At 45.9% G+C, this 22,622-nt stretch overlaps 2 protein-coding genes across 2 annotated transcripts; both read left to right on the top strand.

The window, feature by feature from the left end:
- The first annotated feature begins 10,424 nt into the window (after positions 1-10,424).
- Positions 10,425-16,777, top strand: LOC123148401 (protein REDUCED WALL ACETYLATION 3). The gene is made up of 16 exons (XM_044567814.1): positions 10,425-10,871; positions 11,815-11,906; positions 12,102-12,230; positions 12,328-12,384; positions 12,477-12,549; positions 13,093-13,251; positions 13,920-14,069; positions 14,182-14,437; positions 14,522-14,643; positions 14,862-14,948; positions 15,080-15,168; positions 15,258-15,320; positions 15,424-15,480; positions 15,978-16,074; positions 16,154-16,312; positions 16,414-16,777. The coding sequence occupies exons 1-15, from the start codon at positions 10,839-10,841 to the stop codon at positions 16,310-16,312; spliced, it is 1,623 nt and encodes a 540-aa protein (XP_044423749.1). The 5' UTR covers positions 10,425-10,838; the 3' UTR covers positions 16,414-16,777.
- Positions 16,778-20,639: 3,862 nt separating this feature from the next.
- LOC123148405 (uncharacterized) lies at positions 20,640-22,040 on the top strand. The gene has a single exon (XM_044567825.1). The coding sequence runs from the start codon at positions 20,798-20,800 to the stop codon at positions 21,695-21,697; it is 900 nt and encodes a 299-aa protein (XP_044423760.1). The 5' UTR covers positions 20,640-20,797; the 3' UTR covers positions 21,698-22,040.
- The last annotated feature ends 582 nt before the right edge of the window (positions 22,041-22,622 follow it).

Genomic DNA, 22,622 nt, shown 5'->3' with positions numbered 1-22,622 from the left:
CTCACCGTGGTGCGCCATTAGCATGTCCATACTAATGGCGCACCTCACCGTGGTGCGCCATTAGCACCTCGGCACCCTGTGACAAGGCGAATATGAGTTGTTCTTCCGCGGAAGAATCCTCATGTAAAGGGTACGACAGAAGCTTCTGCTTGAACCAACGCGTGAAACATGAGTTGTGCTCTTTGAGTGTATCTCCGTCCGTCCTCTGTTGGCCTCGGTCATTGTACGTCTTCTTAATAAAGGTTTTGTGCTCTACCACCCAAGGATCGACCACGTCTATGTGTTGTAGCACGACTAGGTTTGCTCTTTCAAAGTCGGCGAGTCGACCCTCGAAGTCGACATGCATTTCGCGGCGACCTTCACGGTGACCCCATCCAGCGAGCCTGCCAAGGTGCCTGTTGACGGGCAGACCAACGGGGTTCTCGATGCCTAGATAATATCATGCAGTAGGAGATGCACTCTTCGGTCAGAAAGCCCCTGGCTATGCTTCCTTCTGGACGTGACATGTTGCGAACGTATCCTTTGATGACACCATTCATCCTTTCGAACGGCATCATGCTGTGCAGGAACGTCGGCCCGAGTTGGATGATATCCTCCACTATATGGACCAGCAGATGCACCATAACATCGAAAAATGCGGGCGGGAAGTACATCTCAAGCTCGCATAGTATCACCACGATCTCTTCCTGTAGCCTTCTGAGTTGCCTCACGCCAATCGACTTCCGAGAGATGACGTCGAAGAAGTTGCATAGGCCAAATAGCGTTTCACGGACGTGCGCGTCCATGATCCCACGGATTGCAACTGGAAGTATCTGCGTCATCAGCACGTGACAATCATGAGACTTCATCCCGCTGAACTTCTGCTTCGCTGGGTCTAGGTATCTGCTTATCTTCCCCGCGTAGCCGTAAGGAAGTTTTACTCCTAGGAGGCAGGTGAAAAACTGCTCGATCTCCTCCTGACTTAGAGTGAAGCACGCGGGAGGGTAGTCATTTCCGGTCTTCTTGGCCTTTTTGCCTTTGCGACGACTTTCTGTGTCCTGCTTCGCCTCATCATCATCATCATCATCATCATCATCATCATCATCATCATCATCATCATCATCATCATCATCATCATATATAGCGTGAAGCTCCTGCCTGATGCCCATTGATTTCAAGTCTGCCCTTGCATTCGGCCCATCTTTGGTCCTCTCTGGCATGTTGAGCAGGGTACCAAGCAGACTCTCGCACACGTTCTTCGTGATATGCATGACATCAAGGCTGTGAGGCACACGGTGGATCTTCCAGTACGGCAAGTCCCAAAAAACAGACCTCGTTTTCCATACCTTCAGCAGCGGCTCTGGCGCCTTTCGCTTCTTTCCCGGCTCTGGCGCCTTTTGCTTCTTTTCCGGCAGTGGGCAGTCTTTCCAATTTTTCAACAGCTTGTCTATTTCCTCGCCGCTCCTCGTACACGGGCGTTTTCGGGGTTCGGTTTCACCATCGAACAGATCCTTGCGTTTCCTCCACGGGTCATCATCGCGAAGCCACCTTCGATGTCCCATGAACACGGTTTTCAAAGACCCGGGATCTCTATCTAGCTGGCGATACGTTGTGTCATCCATGCACCTTACGCATCCAGAAAATCCGTGGACTACCTGCCCCGCAAGATATCCGTAACCGAGATAGTCGTGCACCGTCGTGAGCAGTGCGGCTCTCATAGGGAAATATTCTTTCTCTGCGGCGTCCCACGTATTGGCTGGCGTTTTCCACAGCGTGTCAAGCTCCTCTTTCAGCAGCCCCAGATACAGATTAATGTCGTTCCCTGGTTGTTTCGGCCCTTCAATTAGCATACTCATGTGAATGTACTTCCTCTTCATGCACAACCAGGGGGGAAGGTTGTACATCCACACAAACACAGGCCAGGTGCTATGTGTGCTTCTCTGGCTGCCAAACGGATTGACTCCATCGGTGCTCGCGCCCAGCATGATGTTCCTTGGATCGTTCCCAAATTCTGGGTATTCGAAGTTCAACGCTTGCCACTGGCTCGCATCCTTAGGGTGACTCAGCATCTTGTCCATTTTATCTATCTCCGGATCATTTGCCTCATCTTCTCGCTTCTTCTCCTCCCTATCCACGTGCCAATGCAGGAGCTTTGCTACCTTAGGATCCGCGAAATACCGCTGCAGACGAGGAGTGATCGGAAAGTACCACACCACTTTTCGAGGAGCTTTCTTCCTCTTCTTGTATCGAGTGACACCGCACACCGGACATATGGTAGACTCCGCGTGCTCGTCCCGATAAATGATGCAATTGTTCATGCACACATGGTATTTCACGTGCGGTAAATCCAGAGGACACACGATTTTCTTCGCCTCCTCCAAACTGGTCGGGCACTTGTTCCCCTTGGGAAGACGTTCGTGCCAGAATGACATGTTCTCGTCGAAGCATGCGTCGGTCATTTTGTGTTTTACCTTCATCTCCAGAGCCATGAGCGTTACTTTCAGGCGGGTATCCTCGGGCCTGCATCCTTCATACAATGGAGTAACCGCGTCTAACTCAAGTTGATCCATCTTGGCTTTCTCTCGGGCGGCAGCTCTTGCGCTATCCGTCTGCTTGAGAAGCAGCTCTTGAATATGAGGGTCCTGCACCCAGCCCATCGATGGTCCAGCGTCGTCTGCTCCGCCGGCATCATCATCATGTCCTGCATCTTCTACATGATGACTGTGTACAGCATCACCGTCGTGATCATCTCCCGGGGATTCTTCGTCTTCTCGCCCCCCCGAGCCGCGGTGGTTGTCTTGCTGCCCTTCCTCATTTCTTGCCCGGCCCCCATGGACGACTTCGTAGTCATCTTCATCACCTTGCCACCGACAGCCATCCATGAAACCACGCAAGAGCAGGTGGTCCCGCACCTGCCCGGAATCCGGGTCCGCAATAAGGCTATTCAGCTTGCATCTTCGACACGGACATCTTATCTCCGTCTTGTTCTTTTGAAGCATCTCGGCCTTCGCGGACCTCAAAAACCTATTCACGATGCCTTCGGTCATCGTGCGGACCATGGTCGCCTGCGGGGTAGAGCAAAACGATATTTTAGAACCAAGAAAAAATTTGGCATGACTTTCCCTAAAAATAGGACCAAAAAGAATGCTTAATGCCAAAATTCTCGCCGAAACGGAAATGAATCAACATTCCGGCAAAATATTGGCAACTATCGCATTTCAAATACCGGTACACCTCCAAACACAAACACATATGCAACACCACAAACATATGCAACACCACGAACATACATAGATCTAGCTAGGGCATAAAAAGTGCATGTGCACATTGTTGTAGGGAGAACAACATAAATATAGCTTCCCCCTTACTTACCTAGCAAAACAAGGTAACTTAACCACTTAATGTGAATGAATCTATGGTGGAAATGAGGTGAAAAAGAGGAGGCACCCGAGACAAGGAGGAGGCGGTGGAGAGAATGAAGTGGGGAGAAAGTGAGTGTGGGAGGAGAGGCTGTCCAAAATATCTTGTTGCTGCCCACTTACTAATGGCGCACCAACAACAAATGCGCCATTAGTAATCCAGGTTACTAATGACGCACCCCCTGGTGGTGCGCCATTAGTACTTTTGCAAAAAAAGAAATAAAAACAATAATAAAAAAAATAACATTAGTGGCGCACCTTCTGGCTGGTGCGCCATTACTAGTTACAACTAGTAATGGCGCACCACCAGAGGATGCGCCATTAGTATGTTTGGACAGGCGCACTAGTTCAAAAAAAATTTGGTACTAATGGCGCACCGTGGGCAGGGTGCGCCATTAGTAGTTTCAACACTAATGGCGCATCAGAGGATGGTGCGCCATTAGTATATACTAATGGCGCACCACATATCTGGTGCGCCATTAGTGTCAATTCCATCTATAGCCCTTTTCCTAGTAGTGGGGGCACCGCACACGGCTAAGGAACGATCACCAAGATCAACTTCTGTGTCTATGGGGTGCCCCCTGCCCCCGTATATAAAGGAGTGGAGGAGGGGAGGGCCGACCCTCTCTATGGCGCGCCCTAGGGGAGTCCTACTCCCACCGGGAGTAGGATTCCCCCTTTCCTAGTCCAACTAGGAGTCCTTCCATGTAGTAGGAGTAGGAGACAAGGAAGGGGAAGAGAGAAGGGAAGGAAGGAGGGGGTGCGGCCCCTCCCCCTAGTCCAATTCGGACTAGGCCATGGGGGGGGCGCGCGGCCTGCCCTATACAGCCCCTCTCTCTTTCCCGTATGGCCCAATAAGGCCCAATACTTCTCCCCCGTATTCCGGTAACTCCCCGGTACCTCCGAAAATACCTGAACCACTCAGAACCTTTCCGATGTTCGAATATAGTCGTCCAATATATCGATCTTTACGTCTTGACCATTTCGAGACTCCTTGTCGTGTCCCCGATCTCATCCGGGACTCCGAACTCCTTCGGTACATCAAAACTCATAAACTCATAATATAACTGTCATCGAAACCTTAAGCGTGCGGACCCTACGGTTCGAGAACAATGTAGACATGACCGAGACACGTCTCCGGTCAATAACCAATAGCGGAACCTGGATGCTCATATTGGCTCCTACATATTCTACGAAGATCTTTATCGGTCAGACCGCATAACAACATACGTTGTTCCCTTTGTCATCGGTATGTTACTTGCCCAAGATTCGATCGTCGGTATCCAATACCTAGTTCAATCTCGTTACCGGCAAGTCTCTTTACTCGTTCCATAATACATCATCTCGCAACTAACTCATTAGTTGCAAGGCTTAAGTGATGTGCATTACCGAGAGGGCCCAGAGATACCTCTCCGACAATTGGAGTGACAAAACCTAATCTCGAAATACGCCAACCTGACATGTACCTTTGGAGACACCTGTAGTACTCCTTTATAATCACCCAGTTACGTTGTGACGTTTGGTAGCACCCAAAGTGTTCCTCCGGTAAACGGGAGTTGCATAATCTCATAGTTACAGGAACATGTATAAGTCATGAAGAAAGCAATAGCAACATACTAAACGATCAAGTGCTAAGCTAACGGAATGGGTCAAGTCAATCATATCATTCTCCTAATGATGTGATCCCGTTAATCAAATGACAACTCATGTCTATGGCTAGGAAACTTAACCATCTTTGATTCAACGAGCTAGTCAAGTAGAGGCATACTAGTGACACTATGTTTGTCTATGTATTCACACATGTATTATGTTTCCGGTTAATACAATTCTAGCATGAATAATAAACATTTATCATGATATAAGGAAATAAATAATAACTTTATTATTGCCTCTAGGGCATATTTCCTTCAGGGGAAGTGGAAGTCCACGGCTTCGCCATAAAAAGGATGTGGTCGGGGGCCTTCTGGGTGGCTGACTTGCGGGCCTAACCACCAATGCACATTGACTGCCAGCGGTGGGAGGTAGTTGGACCACCGGCAGCTGGGCCCGTCGTGGACGCGTGCCCCGTCCGCTCGTTGCGTGCTTGACTGCAAAGCTGGACCAAGTATGCGCCTGGAATAGGTCGAGCCGGACCGAAGACGAACAAGTTTTGAGAATGGGGTTGCGCGTTGGGTCAGGTCGTGTGTCTGTTTGGATCCAAACGAACGCGGCCTGGCAGGATGGGGTCTAGCGTTGGAGTTGGCCTTAGCACTTAGCACCAGTTCCTAGTTCTAGACCTGCATCAAGCTTTTCTTTGTCACCGAGGGAACAACGACAGAACACCCTCCTAACAGACCGACTCGTGCCAATCTAAAATCATTTTTCTCGTCCTACACCACGATGTGACCTACAATGATGAAGCAGCCCAGATAAGAATTCAAAAAAAGAAAAAGAAAACCCAGCCCACATACGGCCGTCCCCGCGGCAGAAAAACCACCCATTTCCCATTTGGTTTGGTCTGGTTTGGTTGGGGTGCACCGGCATCTAACTTCTCTCCTACAATCGCGCTAACATCCGTCCAGCCAAAATCGCACGAATGGCGGAACGAATAGCACTAGATTCGCCTCCTCCACTGCACCCACACCTAGTCGTCTTTTTTCTTTTTTGCGAGAAAATTTTCAATCTATTTATCAACTGTGAATGCAGTACAAAGAACATTAGAAATAAAAATTTATCCAGGTCTGTAGACCACCTAGCGACGGCTACAAGCACTGGCTGACGTTTCTCAGTTTCTGCCTGCACAGCCCTCTAGCATAGTCGTCACACGGCACGTGGACGTTGATCCGAGGACGAGTCCTCGCAGCCGTGAACCGGTGCAGTCCCCATGACGACCATGTCAGCACAGTTGAACTTGGTTGACGGTGAACCGGTCCGCCCAAAGAGTGAAAGCTTCAAAGGACGAACGACGGCATTGACAATTTTTATTTTGATACTACGGACGGACGGACGGACGCAGCAAGTCTTGTTAGCAAGTAGGGATCTTACTGATTTGACGAGGAGAGCATCATCAGATCCGGCTGTGCCGTAAATAAATAAAAGCACTCCACTGGAGATGGATGCGGCCGCTCGCCCACAACCCAATCCATCAAGGTTCTATCTTCCCTTTTTTATATATAGTAATATAAAGAAGAATAATCCAGGTTCTATCTCTTTTTTTTAGACGACAATATGATCTGAAGATGGACCTGTGGAAGATGGCGGCGACGACACACGAGTGCGTCTGACCGGATTGTGCCCCAGACCCGGTATGTGGCTCGGCTGGGACTTCCGAATGAGTTTCGGCTTCCGGCTTTTGATGTTAGGCTTAGGTGAGTGGTTTGGATAGTGGCCCAGCTAGCACCCCCTAATCATTTTGGATAGGAGTAACGGCATATGTTGCCAAGATGGTGGATTCAGACACATTGTTGTAACACTTTGTACGGTCCTCGAGAATAATCAATAAAGTGGCCGTATGCATCTCCCAGATGCAGAGGCCGGGGGTCATCCTCTTTTTCTAAAAAAAAATCTCTTTTTTTTGGGAGCAAAATCCAGGTTGTATCTGCAGCACGTCTACGCACGCACGCACCAAGCTGCAAATGGAGTCCGTCCCAGGCCAGGGCCCTGACGGGCTGGTCGTCTAGCGGGCCGAAAAAGGCCGGCCGCTCGCTTTGGTTGGACTGCGTGAAACGGACAGCAGCACAAGTGTAGTGTGCTTTTCCTCAATCAAAAAATAAATAAATAAGTGCGGTGTCGCTTTCTTCGTTCCTTTGTCTGCAATCTCCCACCCGCCGTATCCCTCAAAAGAAAAAAACTCCCGCCGGCCGTTAGTTCCAGTTGCTGCTAATTAACTACAGTAGTAGTTTTAGACCAAACAAAGCTGCAGCGATGCACCAAGCTTTTCTCACGGAGGGAATAGAATAGAATAGAATAGAATACTCATCTGACTGACTGACCGACCGACTGTAACATCATTTCTCGTCGTACACCGACACCAGCAGCAGCACGATCCACAATAATCGACCAGCTAGCTAAGCTGGCCCCACAGGCAGAAAAAACATAAATTCCCCTTGGGTTGGGGACTTGGGGTGCACGGTGCACCAGCGTCCAGTTCTCCCCTAATTTTCTCCGCCCATCGCGCCGACATCCCTTGAGCCAAAGCGCACCAGATGGCGGACACGCATTGTGCCACCAGTTTTTCACAGTACTCCTTCCATTCCACAATATAGTCGGTCTCGTTGGTTAAATGTATGGTTAAATTTAGATCTCGAGAAGCGTGAGTGCAGTACACTGTGGAATAGAGGGGGTTTATACTATGTTGTGGCATCAGGTTTTTTTATGATACCAGTACAACGCCTCCTTCTCCTCGGAACCCACATGTACACTGGCGTTGCCGATGGCCCTTGCTACATGTAAATTTTCTGCTAGCAATGCAAGTTGGGCTCTCGCTAGGCCGCCTGTGATGCGCCATTTGTTTTCTTAGAGCTGTCATGTCATTTTCCTTCGGATGCTTTTCAAATGTTATACAATGTCGATTTTTAAACTTTTATATTTGAAAAAATTACATGAGAGATTAGTCGTATGAAGACCAATGGAATTTCTATGCTTACATGTTAATTAACCATGTCGAAATGTTCATTGCACATTAGCGGTGATTGTAGCATAACTCACGGCCACATTAAGACCGGTCAAAATCTGCTCGCCGGTATTTGTGTGTACGACTATCAGTGTGCCTGAATTCTAATGCAGAAATTGCAGCCACCATCCCAAGTCCCAAACAATTCAAGTGCTTATTAGGAAGTAAAACAACTTAATCTTTATCTATTACTCCCTCCGTCCCGAAATGTAAGACGTTTTTTGATACTATGATAGTGTCAAAAAAACGTCTTACATTTTGAGACGGAGGGAGTAGCAAATTAGAAGAGAGGGACTGAATTAAAAAAACCTACATTAACATAAAAGTCAACTGAAGATACATCACTTTCAGAGCATGTCTACCCAAAACGTGCTGAGTTTCTCTCTTTTGGAGCCGAGAAGTGCATCTGGAAAACAAAATATCACTAACCATTCATATTTGAGCACGATGTGACCTCCTTTGAACGAACGGACATTCGTAGTTTCACTGACAATCCATTTTATGGTGTAAAAAAAATTTCAGGACCAGACTTGCACGATAGTGTTCATAGCTGACATGTATGTTGTATTGAGTCCAAAAAACTATGACTAAAATTAGAATTCGTAACATATGTGGTTCTTTTTCGTCAAAAAAAGAAACAACATATGTGGTTCTAGAGTTGCATAACACCCACATGATTTTCTCCCAAAACTTCCTCCCCCTGGAGATGGGTTCGAGTAGGAGAGTCATGGGGGCACATCCCCATGAATACTATTCAGATCTAAGCAATCACAAAACACATTGAAAATCCAAGCAGATAAGAATCACAAGAATACATTAGTTGAGCGTGATGTCACCTCTTTGCTACACGGATGTCGGCATGGCGGGCTCATGCACGGAAACCTCGCCTGGCTGTTTTCTCTAGTGGGGTGTGGCTGCTACAATTTCTTCTTCATGAGTTGCCAGACTCCGCTCCTCCCCAGTGTTGTTGGTAGCCTGCCACATGCCTATGCCTCCACAATTGATTGTACCAGCCTACAGGGCATGGGAGATTTTGAAAAAGGGAAGGGATCTAGCCATGGATTTTGGATGAAGTAGAGCTTTGATATGGATTTAGAGTGGACTAATCAAGGATTGTGAATCAAGTAGATCCTCAGGGGGTCAAATGGAGCCATAGGGGGGCATGGTGACTGGTGGGGATGAGAGAACCAAGAAAAACAAAATTTCCCCTTTTCGGAAGGTTGCCTACGATTTCAATGGTGGAATCCAAACTGTGCGTGAAATGAGACACAGTAGCCACTGATGGCATGACACACAAGTTAACAGGAAATAAGCAACCGCCTTCGTTCGCTGACCAGGACACCACACAAACCTCTCGAAGTAGCCTCATGCGATGAATCACCCACTTGCAAAATGGGCCAATGAGCACTTCCCAAAGCCCTCGATGCACAAGAGACAAGTATCTCAAAGGGAGCTCGGAGTTTTAGGTGATGCCGTGCAGCAGAAAGCAGGCTCTACAAGGGCGCCGTTCTACACTGCAGGGCGGCACCCGTCAGAGCATAATTGAGAAGCCATGCCTTGTAGCATAACCAAAGAATTTTTTGAGTTGTATGGCTAGATCCTTCCAGCATAACCAAAGATACTTTCGAGTCATATGGCTAGCTCCCCCCTCATCCACAAAACACGGCACGTCGCGAGGTTGATCCGAGGACGAGTCTTTGCGGTCCCGATGACCATATCCATGTTCACGCTCGTACTCCCGAGTCCTACACGTCAAATGCGAAGGGAGAAAAAAATTCAGAATGGAAGGCCGTCGTTGACATAGTCAGACATGATTGTAATCCTTAATTTCTAGTAATACAATAATTATTAGAAAACCCGTTCCTTACACAAAAATGATGCCATACAACATATCCATGATTCTATCTCTATCTAATAAAATAAAAAATCGATGAGGAAGTCGCCACATGAAAAGGGAGCATGAGCCCAACCAGTGGTTGGATGGTTAAAAGGACAGTGTGTATCCCGAGCCCACGAGGGTTCAAGTCCTAGACTTGACACCGGTGCTCGTATTATTTCTGGATTTATTTCAGACTTCCGCCTATATTCGTTCAGTTGGAGAAGACGTCCCCGTCGACTATGATGCGCCTGCGGTGACTTTGTAAAATCTCAAGATACTACATTGGCTCAATCTCTCAAAGGTGCTTGTAAAGGTAGGATGTGCGTGCGTTCATAGCGACGAGTGTATTCGTGTAGCTGTGATGGTACTGTGTTTTGTTTTTTATAAATATAAAAGGAGCACGAGGACGGGGTCCAAAAATCTAAACTAAACAGAGTACTAGTATAAAATGAAAGCAAAGAAAAAGGGGCGGGGTCTGGCACCAAACTTTGCAACCACCCACCACCACCATCCCGTCCGTCGTCGACCAACCCTCCCCCTGCCGCTGCCCCTTTTCCCCATCATTTCCGTCCGGCCCGACCGCGACCAGCCACCGCCCCGTCGTTCGCTGGGTTGCTTCAGATCTCCTCCTCCTCCTCCTCCACCCTCCACCCTCCGCCACGCCAACCCCAACCCCAATCCCACTCCCTCCGGCCATTGCGCTCCCCACACATATATAAGCCCTATCCCCATCACCTAGCCCGCGACCTCGCCGTCCGTCTCCCTCCCCCGTCCAACTCGCTCTCCTGCCCTGCTCGAGGGGCATGGCCTGCTGACGACTGATCTGGTACAGAATCCTCTCCCGGATCTGACCGGCCCGCCGGCGCCGCTGCTGGGATCGGGATCGGGATCTCGCGCGGGAGGGACGGGCATGGAGGTCTTCGGCCCCGTCACCCCCGGCCAGGTGATTTCCCCACCCGCACCGCAATTACCTTCTCTGCTCTGCTCGTCCAATCCCTCGTCTCATTTTGTGCCTGTTTAAGCAATTCCTGCCGCGCCGAGCGGGATAAGCGCCTCCGCGGAGTCAATTTTAGCTCCTCCGCTCTCGATATCGTCTACTAGTTGCGTGTAGGCAAGCACCAGGAACCTCCTCAAGTTGTTCGCCCCGAAATTTTTAGCCCGTTAGCTCCGAAATTTGTGTTCGTTCGCCTACTGAATTTGCTGTGTAAGTGTAAGCAAGCACCAGGACCCCTTGGATTCCTGCCGACCAGAATTCCCAAGGAATGCGTAGCGCAGTGCTGCACGTCAGCAGCCTGGTTGCGAGTTTAATGCCATGGTTTAAGGTTGCTACAGGGCTTGAGGGAGAATTGAATTCAGTTCAGTACGTGCCCACTAAGGTGTCTCGTGTGCCTGTCACGTGAGTCGGTCCTTACCTCACGACTTTGCTGGCCCGGCTCTGATTTAGTTTCACAACATGACGCATGACATCGAGACGCAAATGTCTTTTTTTTATTGTGTCACGCAGTTATGATCCAAGAAAGCAGAACAAAATTATGCAAAAAAGAAAAATTAGAGTTCAGCACTTGAGCTGTGATATTAAAAATGGAATAAGCGAAGCTTTCCAGATCTTATTTGGTCAAAAACATTGAAGCAAACAGTCCACCATGCCAAATTCATCGTGCTGGGATATATGAATTGATCTGCCTTTCCCCGACGAAAGTATAGATCAAAGCTTACAGGGATTTGGCTGTGGGTGCTACTTAAGTCCTCAAATCCAAACTTACGCCCAGCTTTTTTGTTTCCTAGTCCTATGCTGTTGTTTGCATGGGCTAATTGCAGCTAGGCCCATTTTTCAATGCTGCCATGGACCTATGTAACACGCACGGTGTTTTTTTGCTTCCTTGCAGGTGTCATTTTTACTTGGTCTTTTCCCGGTCCTCATTGCATGGGTCTACTCCGAGATCCTGGAGTACAAGAAATCTTCGTTACATGGGAAAGTGTAAGATTTCTCAGCAGAATATCTACTTTTGGTTAACTTTACAACTTAGATTCGAGCAACTGTCATTAAATATACATATCCACTGCCAGCCGCATACTGCTGCTTCAAATAATTCAACACTTACTTTGTTAATCAGAAGCTGAACAACTGCTATCCTAACTTTGCCCTAATCATCCATTATTTTGTCATCTGCAGTCACTCAGATGCTACTTTGGAAAATGAAACTTCCAAGGAAGATGAGAAGGCTATATTAATTGAAGGAGGCCAGTTGAAATCACCATCGGCCAAATTCCGGAACATGTCTACCAAAGCCAATTTAATACGGTATCATATGAATAAACAATACGATGCATATTATTGGGTTACAAGTTCGCATAACACGTGCAAATGATGATTGCTTATGTCATGATGTGATTTGTAGGTTTATAACAATGGACGAGCCTTTTCTGCTTGAAAACCGTGCTGTACTGAGAGCCATGTAAGATCCTGCAGAATTAATTGCGTCCAGTCTAGATTTTCCAGCTAAGAGATCAGCTATTGAAACTTATGTGTCCACTAACCATCTTGCAGGGCTGAATTTGGCATTGTGCTGGTTTACTTTTACATTTGTGACCGGACAAACATATTTCCAGAAAGCAAGAAGGTAACTATGTTGCTCTTATTTCTTACTGCATGCATTTTGAATGATGTATCATACAGTAGAGTAGATATAAACTGTAGCAGGTGTCGGTTATTTAAATAAAATAGTGTATGCACATTATCCGTAGCTCCGAGGAGTGTCATTGTTACTTCTGGTTACATGATCCGCCATGATTTGTTTCCTCATTCATCTTTCAGCAATTAATACCTGCAAGCTGTAATGGTTTGTCTGGCCTAGCTTTAGTTTAGATATGACTAAATTAAGTTAGAGACTGTGAGCTAGAGCAAAGCAGGTGACATATTTTTTTGGCATATCTGACAATTTTAAGCTTTCCATCATCTGGGAACCTGTTGCAAATAGATGGTGGCTTATGCTTGCAAGATTTTGTATGCTGAGTCTGTCAAACTAACTCTTGTGCTCATGTAATAAGCAACTATGTAGGGATAAATCTGAATTATACGAAACAAAACCATATATGCTTGTTATGTGTACGCCTGTACGCTTCTTTTTTGCTTGTATTGTAATCTTTGTTCCTTTTATTGACAGAACTACAACAGAGACCTGTTTCTGTTTCTGTACATTCTTCTCATCATAGCATCAGCACTTACTTCACTTAAGAAGCACCAGGAGAAATCAGCATTTTCTGGAAAGTCCATACTCTATCTTAATCGCCACCAAACTGAGGAATGGAAAGGGTGGATGCAGGTTAGTGTTTTTACTTCATCGTTTTAGTTCTTCTGGTATGCGATTTTAGTCATATCTATGGTTGGAGATATTCAGAGATTCTGCATGTGATGGCATTTTCGATGCACTTTTTTGCCATTCATCCTTTCAGTTTGCAACACGAAACACAAAGCATGTCTTTCAGGCTCATTTAGTGAAATTTCCACTATGTGCTGTGTACATAGTGTGCTCATTAGTGCCTTCACTGTTTCAAGTCTACTTCTCTTATATTGCAAGACCAAGTTTTACTATGCATTAAAGTCAAGAGAGTGTTTGCATTATTGTCTCAGTCTGCTACCCCATATTCAAACTAGTTCCGGGATAGTCTTCTACTCATTTATGTTACAGAAATTTGTACCATGGAGATATATACTACTCCCTCTGTTCCTAAATATTTGTCTTGTTAGAGTTTTCAAATGGACTACTACATACGGATGTACATAGACATAGTTTAGAGTGTAGATTCACTCATTTTGCTCCGTATGTAGTCACTTGTTGAAATCTCTAGAAAGACAAATATTTAGGAACGGAGGGAGTATTATTTCAGTACCGTTTCTGTTGTTGACTTGTTGTCCTTTGTAAGTCTTTTGTAGCTGTATTCTGGCTGTAAGTATGGTATAAACTTATAATTATTCAATCTTCCTTTCCAGGTCTTATTTCTGATGTACCACTATTTTGGCGCGTCAGAAATATACAATGCAATTCGTGTTTTCATTGCTTGCTATGTTTGGATGACTGGATTTGGGAATTTCTCGTACTATTATATCAAGAAAGATTTTAGCATTGCAAGATTTGCACAGGTGCCGAGTCTACCTCAACCTTTATCGTTTCTGTGTATGATAAATTTAACTCTCTTGATTTTTGGACCATCTGTCAGACACTAATGGGCAACAAATACACTTTTTAACGCAGATGATGTGGAGGCTAAATTTCTTTGTGGCTTTCTGTTGCATTGTCCTTGACAATGATTTTATGTTGTACTATATCTGCCCAATGCACACCCTATTTACACTTATGGTGTACGCATCACTTGGCCTGTTTAACAAGTATAATGAGATACCATCAGTTATGGCTATTAAGATTGCTGGCTGCTTCTTGGCCGTCATTTTGATTTGGGAAGTTCCTGGGGTATTCGAAATTTTGTGGGCCCCCTTTACGTTCCTGCTTGGTGAGTTGTCCATATATTTTTCTGTGGATATTCTTCTCAGTCATGGATCAGAGTATTAATCTTTGTTTTTTCTGTCCAATGTAGGCTATAAAGATCCAGAGCCTTCTAAGTCACACTTACCCTTATTGCATGAGTGGCATTTCCGATCTGGGCTTGATCGGTACATTTGGATTATTGGAATGATTTATGCCTACTTCCACCCTAATGTAAGTTTTCAGATATGTATATCTATTTCTCTCCTTCCATTATGCATGCATACAGAGCGGTAATTGCCTTTGGCTCAATATTGTTAAGGCTACTTCCTCTGTGGATTCTCTCCTGATATAAACAGTAATGATGATAGACTTAGATGTTATTGTCTTATGTATTTGTTCCTTCTGTTGATCCCAAATTAATCTAGTATGTAACCTTAAATACTGAACAGGTGGAAAGATGGATGGAGAAGCTGGAAGAATCTGAGACTAAGGTTAGGTTGTCGATCAAGGGTACCATTGTGACTCTTTCGGTCCTGGTAAGTCACATGACCATCTCATACAAATGCACTGACTTGTTATTTATGTCAGCTAGCTTGGTTGTTACCAACTAGTCAACATTTCTCTGTTAACCTCAATTGCTATACTAACTAGGACTCTGTTCTTTTAGGCTGGCTATCTGTGGTATGAATATATCTACAGGCTGGATAAAATTACGTACAACAAGTACCATCCCTACACGTCATGGATTCCTATCACGTATGTATAAAAAAGAATATATCATAACCAATATGACACACGGCCGACATTTGTTTCATGCAGTTGACACAGTGCCTTATTTCTTACAGTGTATATATTTGCCTACGCAATTGCACCCAGCAGTTGAGGGGCGCTTCTTTGGCTCTCTTCGCGTAAGCATCTAAGTTTGTAGCACCTTATATGGATTGTTCAGGCATTTTGCCTTTCCCATTCATTTGCTTTCTCCATTACTAAGACTGAGATCTTATTTGACAGTTGGCTTGGCAAGGTCACACTGGAGACTTATATTTCCCAGATCCACATTTGGCTCAGGTATGGATGGGACTAAGCTGTTTCAGCATATGCTGATTCTACTTTTAGTTAATGAATGTTGACTCAGTTCAGTAGTCCAGGGATAAGTATGCTTTAAGATATTAAATGTTTAAGCTCAAGACTTGAGAACAAAAATCAAAGGGTCATTCAACTCTGTCTGGAAGACCTTAAGCTTTTTTATGTAGCTCGAGTAGACATCCAGCTGTTCCTGCCTGATAAACCACACTATTAGTTATTCTGTTGGTCTTGATGCGGTAATTCCACTAAGCACTAGACAAAATGGTGACTATCACAGTTGAACTTGTGTCTATCCCTACTCGATGTAACACTAATGTCCTTGGCTGACAAGCGAGAGTTTCTTGAAAGCAGATGAATATCTTTTGACTGAAGTGCATGTAGGATTTATTATCATTCTCCCTGTTTCTGCTTTTTGTGCCTCGTGCCTCTGGTTTCTAGACGTGGGATCCGTTTTCAGAGCTGGCTCTTCTCTTTTGCAGGTCTAGTGTACCAAATGGGCAGCCCAAATGGCTTCTGTCTTTCATACCGGGCTACCCGATGCTTAACTTCATGCTAACGACATCAATCTATCTTTTGGTAAGCCTACCAATCTCGGACGCATTCCACAAAACCGAATCATCAAACATACTAACTCCATGCTCACTCAATGCTGCAGCTATCATACCGGGTATTTGAGATCACAAACGTGCTGAGGGCAGCCTTCATTCCCAGCAGAGACAACAACCGCCTGTACCAGAATTTCGTTGCGGGGGTTGCCATCTCCGTATGTCTGTATTGCTGCTCGCTCGTTCTTCTAAAAATTCCGGCTGTATAGGTAAAGCGCAGGACCCTACTCTATATATACCTAACGTTTTTCAGAAATCACCACTCGTTTATCTTCGAGCATTTTGTACTTACTTTGTCATGTAATTGCAGATGAATAGTTCGTATGGATGTAGAATTGCCAAGTAAATGATACCGGTGGAAGGCTGGCTGCTTCTTCCACGCGCACAAAAGAGGTTCGCTTGGCGGGGATGCTCGGTTCCATTCAGGGGATCCCCTAAGAAGCTGCCCTTGGGAACCTGATCGCCGTGGAGGGAGACGCAAATTTTTGATCATCTTTTTTCTTGTTGTAAAAGCCAACCCATTCTTCTGGGAGTTGTAACAGCTGTCAACCGTGTAACTGTCAACTTTGGTGTGCACATTGTTGTTTTGTAACATGTCTTAGATATATTCTTTCTATACATACAAGGAAAGCGTTTCCCTCCTGTAAAAAAGAAATAGTGAGTTGAACTGTGAAGCATACCTTGTCGTGCTCCGAATTATTTCTGAGCTATTTCGAGAAGGGCCAGCGGGGGAAGGGCTCCATGGAGCCTGACACTCAAATACCATTTATGCCTTGCAAAAAAAAAAACCTAAAAAAACCTGAAAAATTGTGCTTCTCTGCTTTAGGGAAAAGTGCTTCTACGTGAAGCATAGTTATGCTTCCGCATAAAACACAATATGTACTTCTGTGCTTTTCACAAATAAACGAAGCACAAATTTCCGTGGTCTTTTTTTATTTCCTTTTTGTTTGGTTTCTTGTTTTCTTTCAGGTTTTTGATGTTTTCAGCTACTTTTTTTTATCTCAAGTTTTTTTTTGTTCTGTTTTTTCTGATTTCTACTTTTTGGGTATGTCCCTCCTCATCCACCCTAGTCTCGGGCCCTACTAAGAAGCTACTCCAATTTGATAGTCTTGTACTCTAGAAACATCTATCGAGTTATTTTGTAGATTATAAAATTTAAAAGACTATATCAAATATTATTGATATTTATGGATACTATGAACAAGGACATATATAACTGCACCAAAATACTTGAAGGCTTAACTAATGCAACAGTTTCTTGGACCTATGGTGGAGCCATTTAAAGAGAAGCAATATTATATCCAAATTAAATCAATGAAATAAAAATGCAAGAAAGTTTCATTTTAGTCTAGCACAACAAAAATGCATAATGAATAAACATTTTATTATATATGGACGTGATCACTTATCCATTATGCTACTCCCTCCGATCCATATTAATTGTCGCCCATTTAATTAGTACAAAGTTGTACTAAAGTAGCAACAATTATTATGGATCGAAGGGTAGTTATATTTAAGAGTGCTACTAAGATAATACATTATAAGATGCATCAACAAAATGACATATATTTAGTGACAATATTAGTTATGTCAAAGTTAAAAGTTCAGTATGAAGAGCGACAATACAGAGCATTTGTAGCTAACTTATTTCCACACAAAATTTTGAATTTCTTTTCGCCCATTAAGGGCATTTTTAATCAAATGTTATATTTTTCTATACAAGGCGCAAGTGAAAGTCAATACATGCCAACGATAACAAGGTCTTACATAAAGTTTAAGCTAACTAAACCTTCCACTGGGCTGACATTGAACCAATTCTACGGAACAAAAGGTGAATCCCAGAAGTACAAGATGTATCATAAATGGAAACTAGTCATGAAGAGTCGCTCCTATGTATAGTGGAGGCGTCTGATCTCGAGCAGAACTCCGGATGCAACTTCATAGTCCTTCGTCTTCCCTAGAGGGCATCACAACTAAAAGAAAAATAATACCATTTGGAATATAATTGGTTGGGTGAGCAGGCAACTGTCCTTCAATAGCTATTTCATTTGCAGTCGTCCAAAAGCACCCTAGCTAAGGCCGCAAATGACTGTGCTAAGGCCGCAAATGACCGCTAAGCCAACCTATATGTTGCTGGCCTCTCATGGAGCGCAAGAAAGACAACTGTCCGGCCATGGAATTCGGAGCCCAAGAGGCACCAAAGGGCTCCCTGACGCAAATCTAGAGGAATTTTACAGGAGAACATTGAAAAGAATGTGCTTGGCGTCTTCTGGGTTACCGCATAGGGCACAATAACTATTCCTCAGACCAAGACGATTTCTGAAGATTAATCATAGATGGGAGGCAGTCAAGCGAAGCTTGGCATAGGAAAATACAAACTTTAAGTGGAACTCTCGTCGCCCGTAGGGCATATCTCACCCTAGGGCCCTATACCTGACATAGAGAGATTTGACCGGGAACACAACCGATGCCTCTAGGTCCCTCCTAGCACAACCCCTTTCCGCAAAAAAGCGAAGCTCCTTCAACCAACGTTTGCAAATCTTCCCATGCAGCAAGCTCAGGAGTGGATAGAGGTTGCACATAAACACCAAGTTGGTCTCATCGTTGACGAAAACTTCATTGACAAGGATCTCGGGCACGTAAGCAATGACAAAGAGCTCACGGAATTTATCGCATAGAGGTTTGTCATCGATCCACCTAGACAACTAGAATTTAGTATCCTTCCCATTCCCTACGGCGAAAGAGCATTCAAGTTAAAATTTGGGTGTATTTCTAAATCTCATTCCAAGAATGGGAGCCCTTGGCTTTAGACTCGAAGAATGAGCCGTTCGGAAAATATTTGTCTTTAAGAAGACGCCCAAAGGCTTTCGCTGGCATGAGCAATTTTCCAGATCCACTTGGTCACTTGTGCTAAATTCATTTTATTGGTGTTGGTGATGCCTAGACCTACCTAGTTTTTGGGTTTACAAATGTCAGCCCATTTGAGCATGTGATATTTGCACCTAGCCACATCTCTCTCCCATAAGAACCGAGCTCTAACTTTGTCAAGCGCGGAACCCCTCCTTTTTGGTTACAAATGTCAGTCCATCTGACCATGTAATATTTGCGCTTAGCTGCATCGGCCTCCCAAAAGAATTGAGCGCTAACTTTGTCAAATTGTGCATTGTACCCCATCCTTGAGAATGAAGAAGCCCATCGCAAATGTAGAGATCGCGGATAAGCAAGCACTGATGAGAGTTAGCCCGAGAACATGAATTTTCCTTGCCAAGGGTCCACTCACCCGATGACTTTGCTAATCGTGGGATCCCTATCCGACACCATGAATTACTCATCCGGGCACTGAAGATCAAATGTTACATCAAGTTGATACAACCACAATGAGTGAATACCCGATCTATGCATAACAAGATGCACACAACCAACAAGTCAAAAAAATCATAAAAGAAAACATCATTTTACAACAATAGAAAATAAAGTGCCATATGGCATATGATGTCGTATACGAAAACATAGACCGTCATTCATGATGGAAGAAAACTCCCAGTACGTATGCTCGAACCGAGTAAACGCCTTCATAAAAAAAATTCGGGTCCTCCGGCCTCTGCAAGATAGCTTAAGTATGGAGCCAATGGGCTACATGCATGAAGAACGTACACTGGAGATTAAAAATCACTTTATAAAAATATACAACAAATAATTCCTGAAATGTTACCGCCGCTTGGGGATTTGTGAAGAATTATTTTATCAACACCCCTCAACCAGTTGTCAAAATATTACCGAAAATATATCGACTACAATATAGTCGATGACTCAACGCATGTGGCAAGTGGAGGGTTGGGGTACCGACCAAGACACATGGGACGAGTAGTCCAAAATGACGAAATGGAGCCCATGCAATCATGCTAATCAACTGGATATACTACATTACATGCATACTCCTATATCACAAGCTTTGTTTGGAGATGTACTCCAGCCCTTTAAGTGGACGTAATTTTCTAAAAAAAAAAAGCTTTGCTTGAGCAAACTTGATTAAAGAAACCTTGCGGGCAATCATGCTCGATGGCCCTTTGTATAACGGTGCCCTAATTACGAGCATGAGAATCCTATTGAGACTCTCGCTGAGGAGTGAGGACTAGTCACCGGATAGACAAGTTCGTGGTCGAGCTTAGGCGTGATGCAATGGCCGGTAGTTTATGTGATGCCGCAGCCACCGGTCCAGATACTCCACTCGACTGAGCTACGTACTTGTCTGTACAACGTAAACCAGAGGCCCACCGTCAATTTAGCCTGGACACATACATGTACTCCTACAACAAGACCAAGATTTTTGCCACGAACCGGGGGGATCGACACGGACAGATTAATTCTGACATCGATCGGCTGCCGGATGCACACCAGCAGAAAAATCTGACGAGCAGAGCAGGTTCGAGAGAAGAAGAACCTGACACAGAACCGAGTCACGTCAATCATGTAGGACTTTTATTCAACAAAATAAATAAATACAGTAAAATAAATCATTTAGGCCGATCCGTTGGGACGTTAGCTGAAAAAATTCGCCTTTAAATAGCGCGCCAAAGCTCGCATTATTGCCACGGCCCAATAATCAATCCCAACCTCCACTGCCTCCATAGCTGGCTGCAGCCTAGCTTAGCTCCTGCTCTGCTCTGCTGTCTCCGCCGGCCGGTCAGTAACCGATGGAAGCCCCGCTGCTCCTCCCCGTCTCCACGGCCGCCTCCTCCTCCACGTCCATCACCGTCGACGATGACAGCCACTGCGCGGCCCAGAACGTCTCCCCGTCCCGCGCCTCGCCTTCCGCCCGGAGCATCGCCGCGCGCTACCTGGCCGTGGCCCTCGTCGCCGCCGTCTCGCTGTTCTCGCAGCACGAGGCGTCCAAGGGCTTTCGCATCGACGTCATCCGAGGCGGTGGCACGGCCGATGCCGCCGGCAAGCGCTTCGACCTCCTCTTCGTTGCCAACGGCCGCGCCGAGCGCGTGCTCCACCGCGCCAGCCGCCGCGTCGAGGAGGCGCTCTTCCCGGACCCCTCGTTCCCGCGGCGCCGGGTCGCCCGCGTCACCGTGCGGCTGATGGCCGGCGGCAACCTCACCGCTGACGACGCGGCCGTCGACGCTGTCACGGATGGGGAGTACGTCATCTCGCTGAGCCCACGCCTCCTGTCGCCGTCCTCCGGCGGCGGCAGCAGCGCCGGGGCCGCCGACGCCGTCGCCGCCACGGTGCGCCGCGCCGTGGCGCGCATGTGGCTGTGGGACGGCCGGGGCGCCGCGCCGGCGCGCGTCACGGAGTCCATGGTGGAGTACCTCGCCACCGCCGTCCCGGCCGAGTCGTGGCCGCCGGCGGAGGAGCACACGTCGGCGTCGAACACGCACTGCATCTCGCCGCGGTTCCTGAAGCACCTGGAGCGGCGGCGCGCGGGGTTCGTGGCGCGGCTGAACAGGGCAATGAGGGACCGGTGGAGCGACGCCGCGGTGGACGCCGCGCTCGGGGCGCCGGCCCGGCCCGTCTGCGCCGCCTACCTCGCGGCGGCGACGGAAACCGGCGGCCAACGACCGGTGGTTGGCTCCGCGGTGGCGGTTTGAGAGCCAGCAAGGCGTCGGAACAGCGCACGAAGGGCGGTTTGCGAGAGATCGCACATGCACGCCGTGCTTGTCACGTGACTCGGTCGGTCACTCCCTTGTACGTAAATGTAATTCATCCGCCATTATCGGTGAGTGGTTAATTAAGTAATGGGATGAGACGAGTCAGCGGTCGCTACTGCTACAAATGAAGTTTTTAGGGGAACTACAAATGTAGTTAAGCACAAGCCTTCTTTGTAAATCCACAGTAGTTCTTCATGTTTGTGTGGTGGAATATATGGCGATCTCAAATAATTGTAGAACGCTCAAGAGAAAACAAGCCGACCATTCTATCGATCACTTTTGATTTATGGTCTTTCTAGTTCTAGGTTTTTGGTCCCTTATAATCGATAGTGTTTATTCCCCAGAAACTTAATAGATCTCATAATAGGGTTACAGATTGTCTGGAAAGGTTTGGCAGAGGACCTCCATGTATTGAGGCTCTCTTGCTGGAAGATTGTAACACTATCTTAATGGAATAAACTACTATTTATCTCACAAAAAAGTAGAACACCTTTTCAACCATTCAGCATGAATGGTGAGCTATCTCAAAACAATGAACAAAAAAAAGTAGAACATCTTCTCAAACGTTTTCTATGGAAAAAGTAGAGATTTAAATGTTTATGAAAAAAATTCATATTCAAGTTGATTTGTAGTGTTGAATCCTAGGGGATTGTTCTAATGGTTTTTCTGTTTTATATTCCACAAAAATTCCTATTCCGGAAAAGGGAAAAAAAATACTTTCCATGCTCTCAAATCTCTCACAAAGAATCTTTTCGCTAAAATTTTGTACTCCCTGCATTCCTAAATATAAGTCTTTTTAGAGATTCCAATAAGGGACTACGTACGGAGCAAAATGAGATTCCAATAAGTCATGAGATACTGTACA

The sequence above is a fragment of the Triticum aestivum genome, chromosome 1B (assembly GCF_018294505.1).
Source record: "Triticum aestivum cultivar Chinese Spring chromosome 1B, IWGSC CS RefSeq v2.1, whole genome shotgun sequence".
Taxonomy (NCBI): domain Eukaryota; kingdom Viridiplantae; phylum Streptophyta; class Magnoliopsida; order Poales; family Poaceae; genus Triticum; species Triticum aestivum.
The sequence above is the reverse complement of the archived record's forward strand: the minus strand, read 5'-3'. Positions and strand labels throughout refer to the sequence as shown.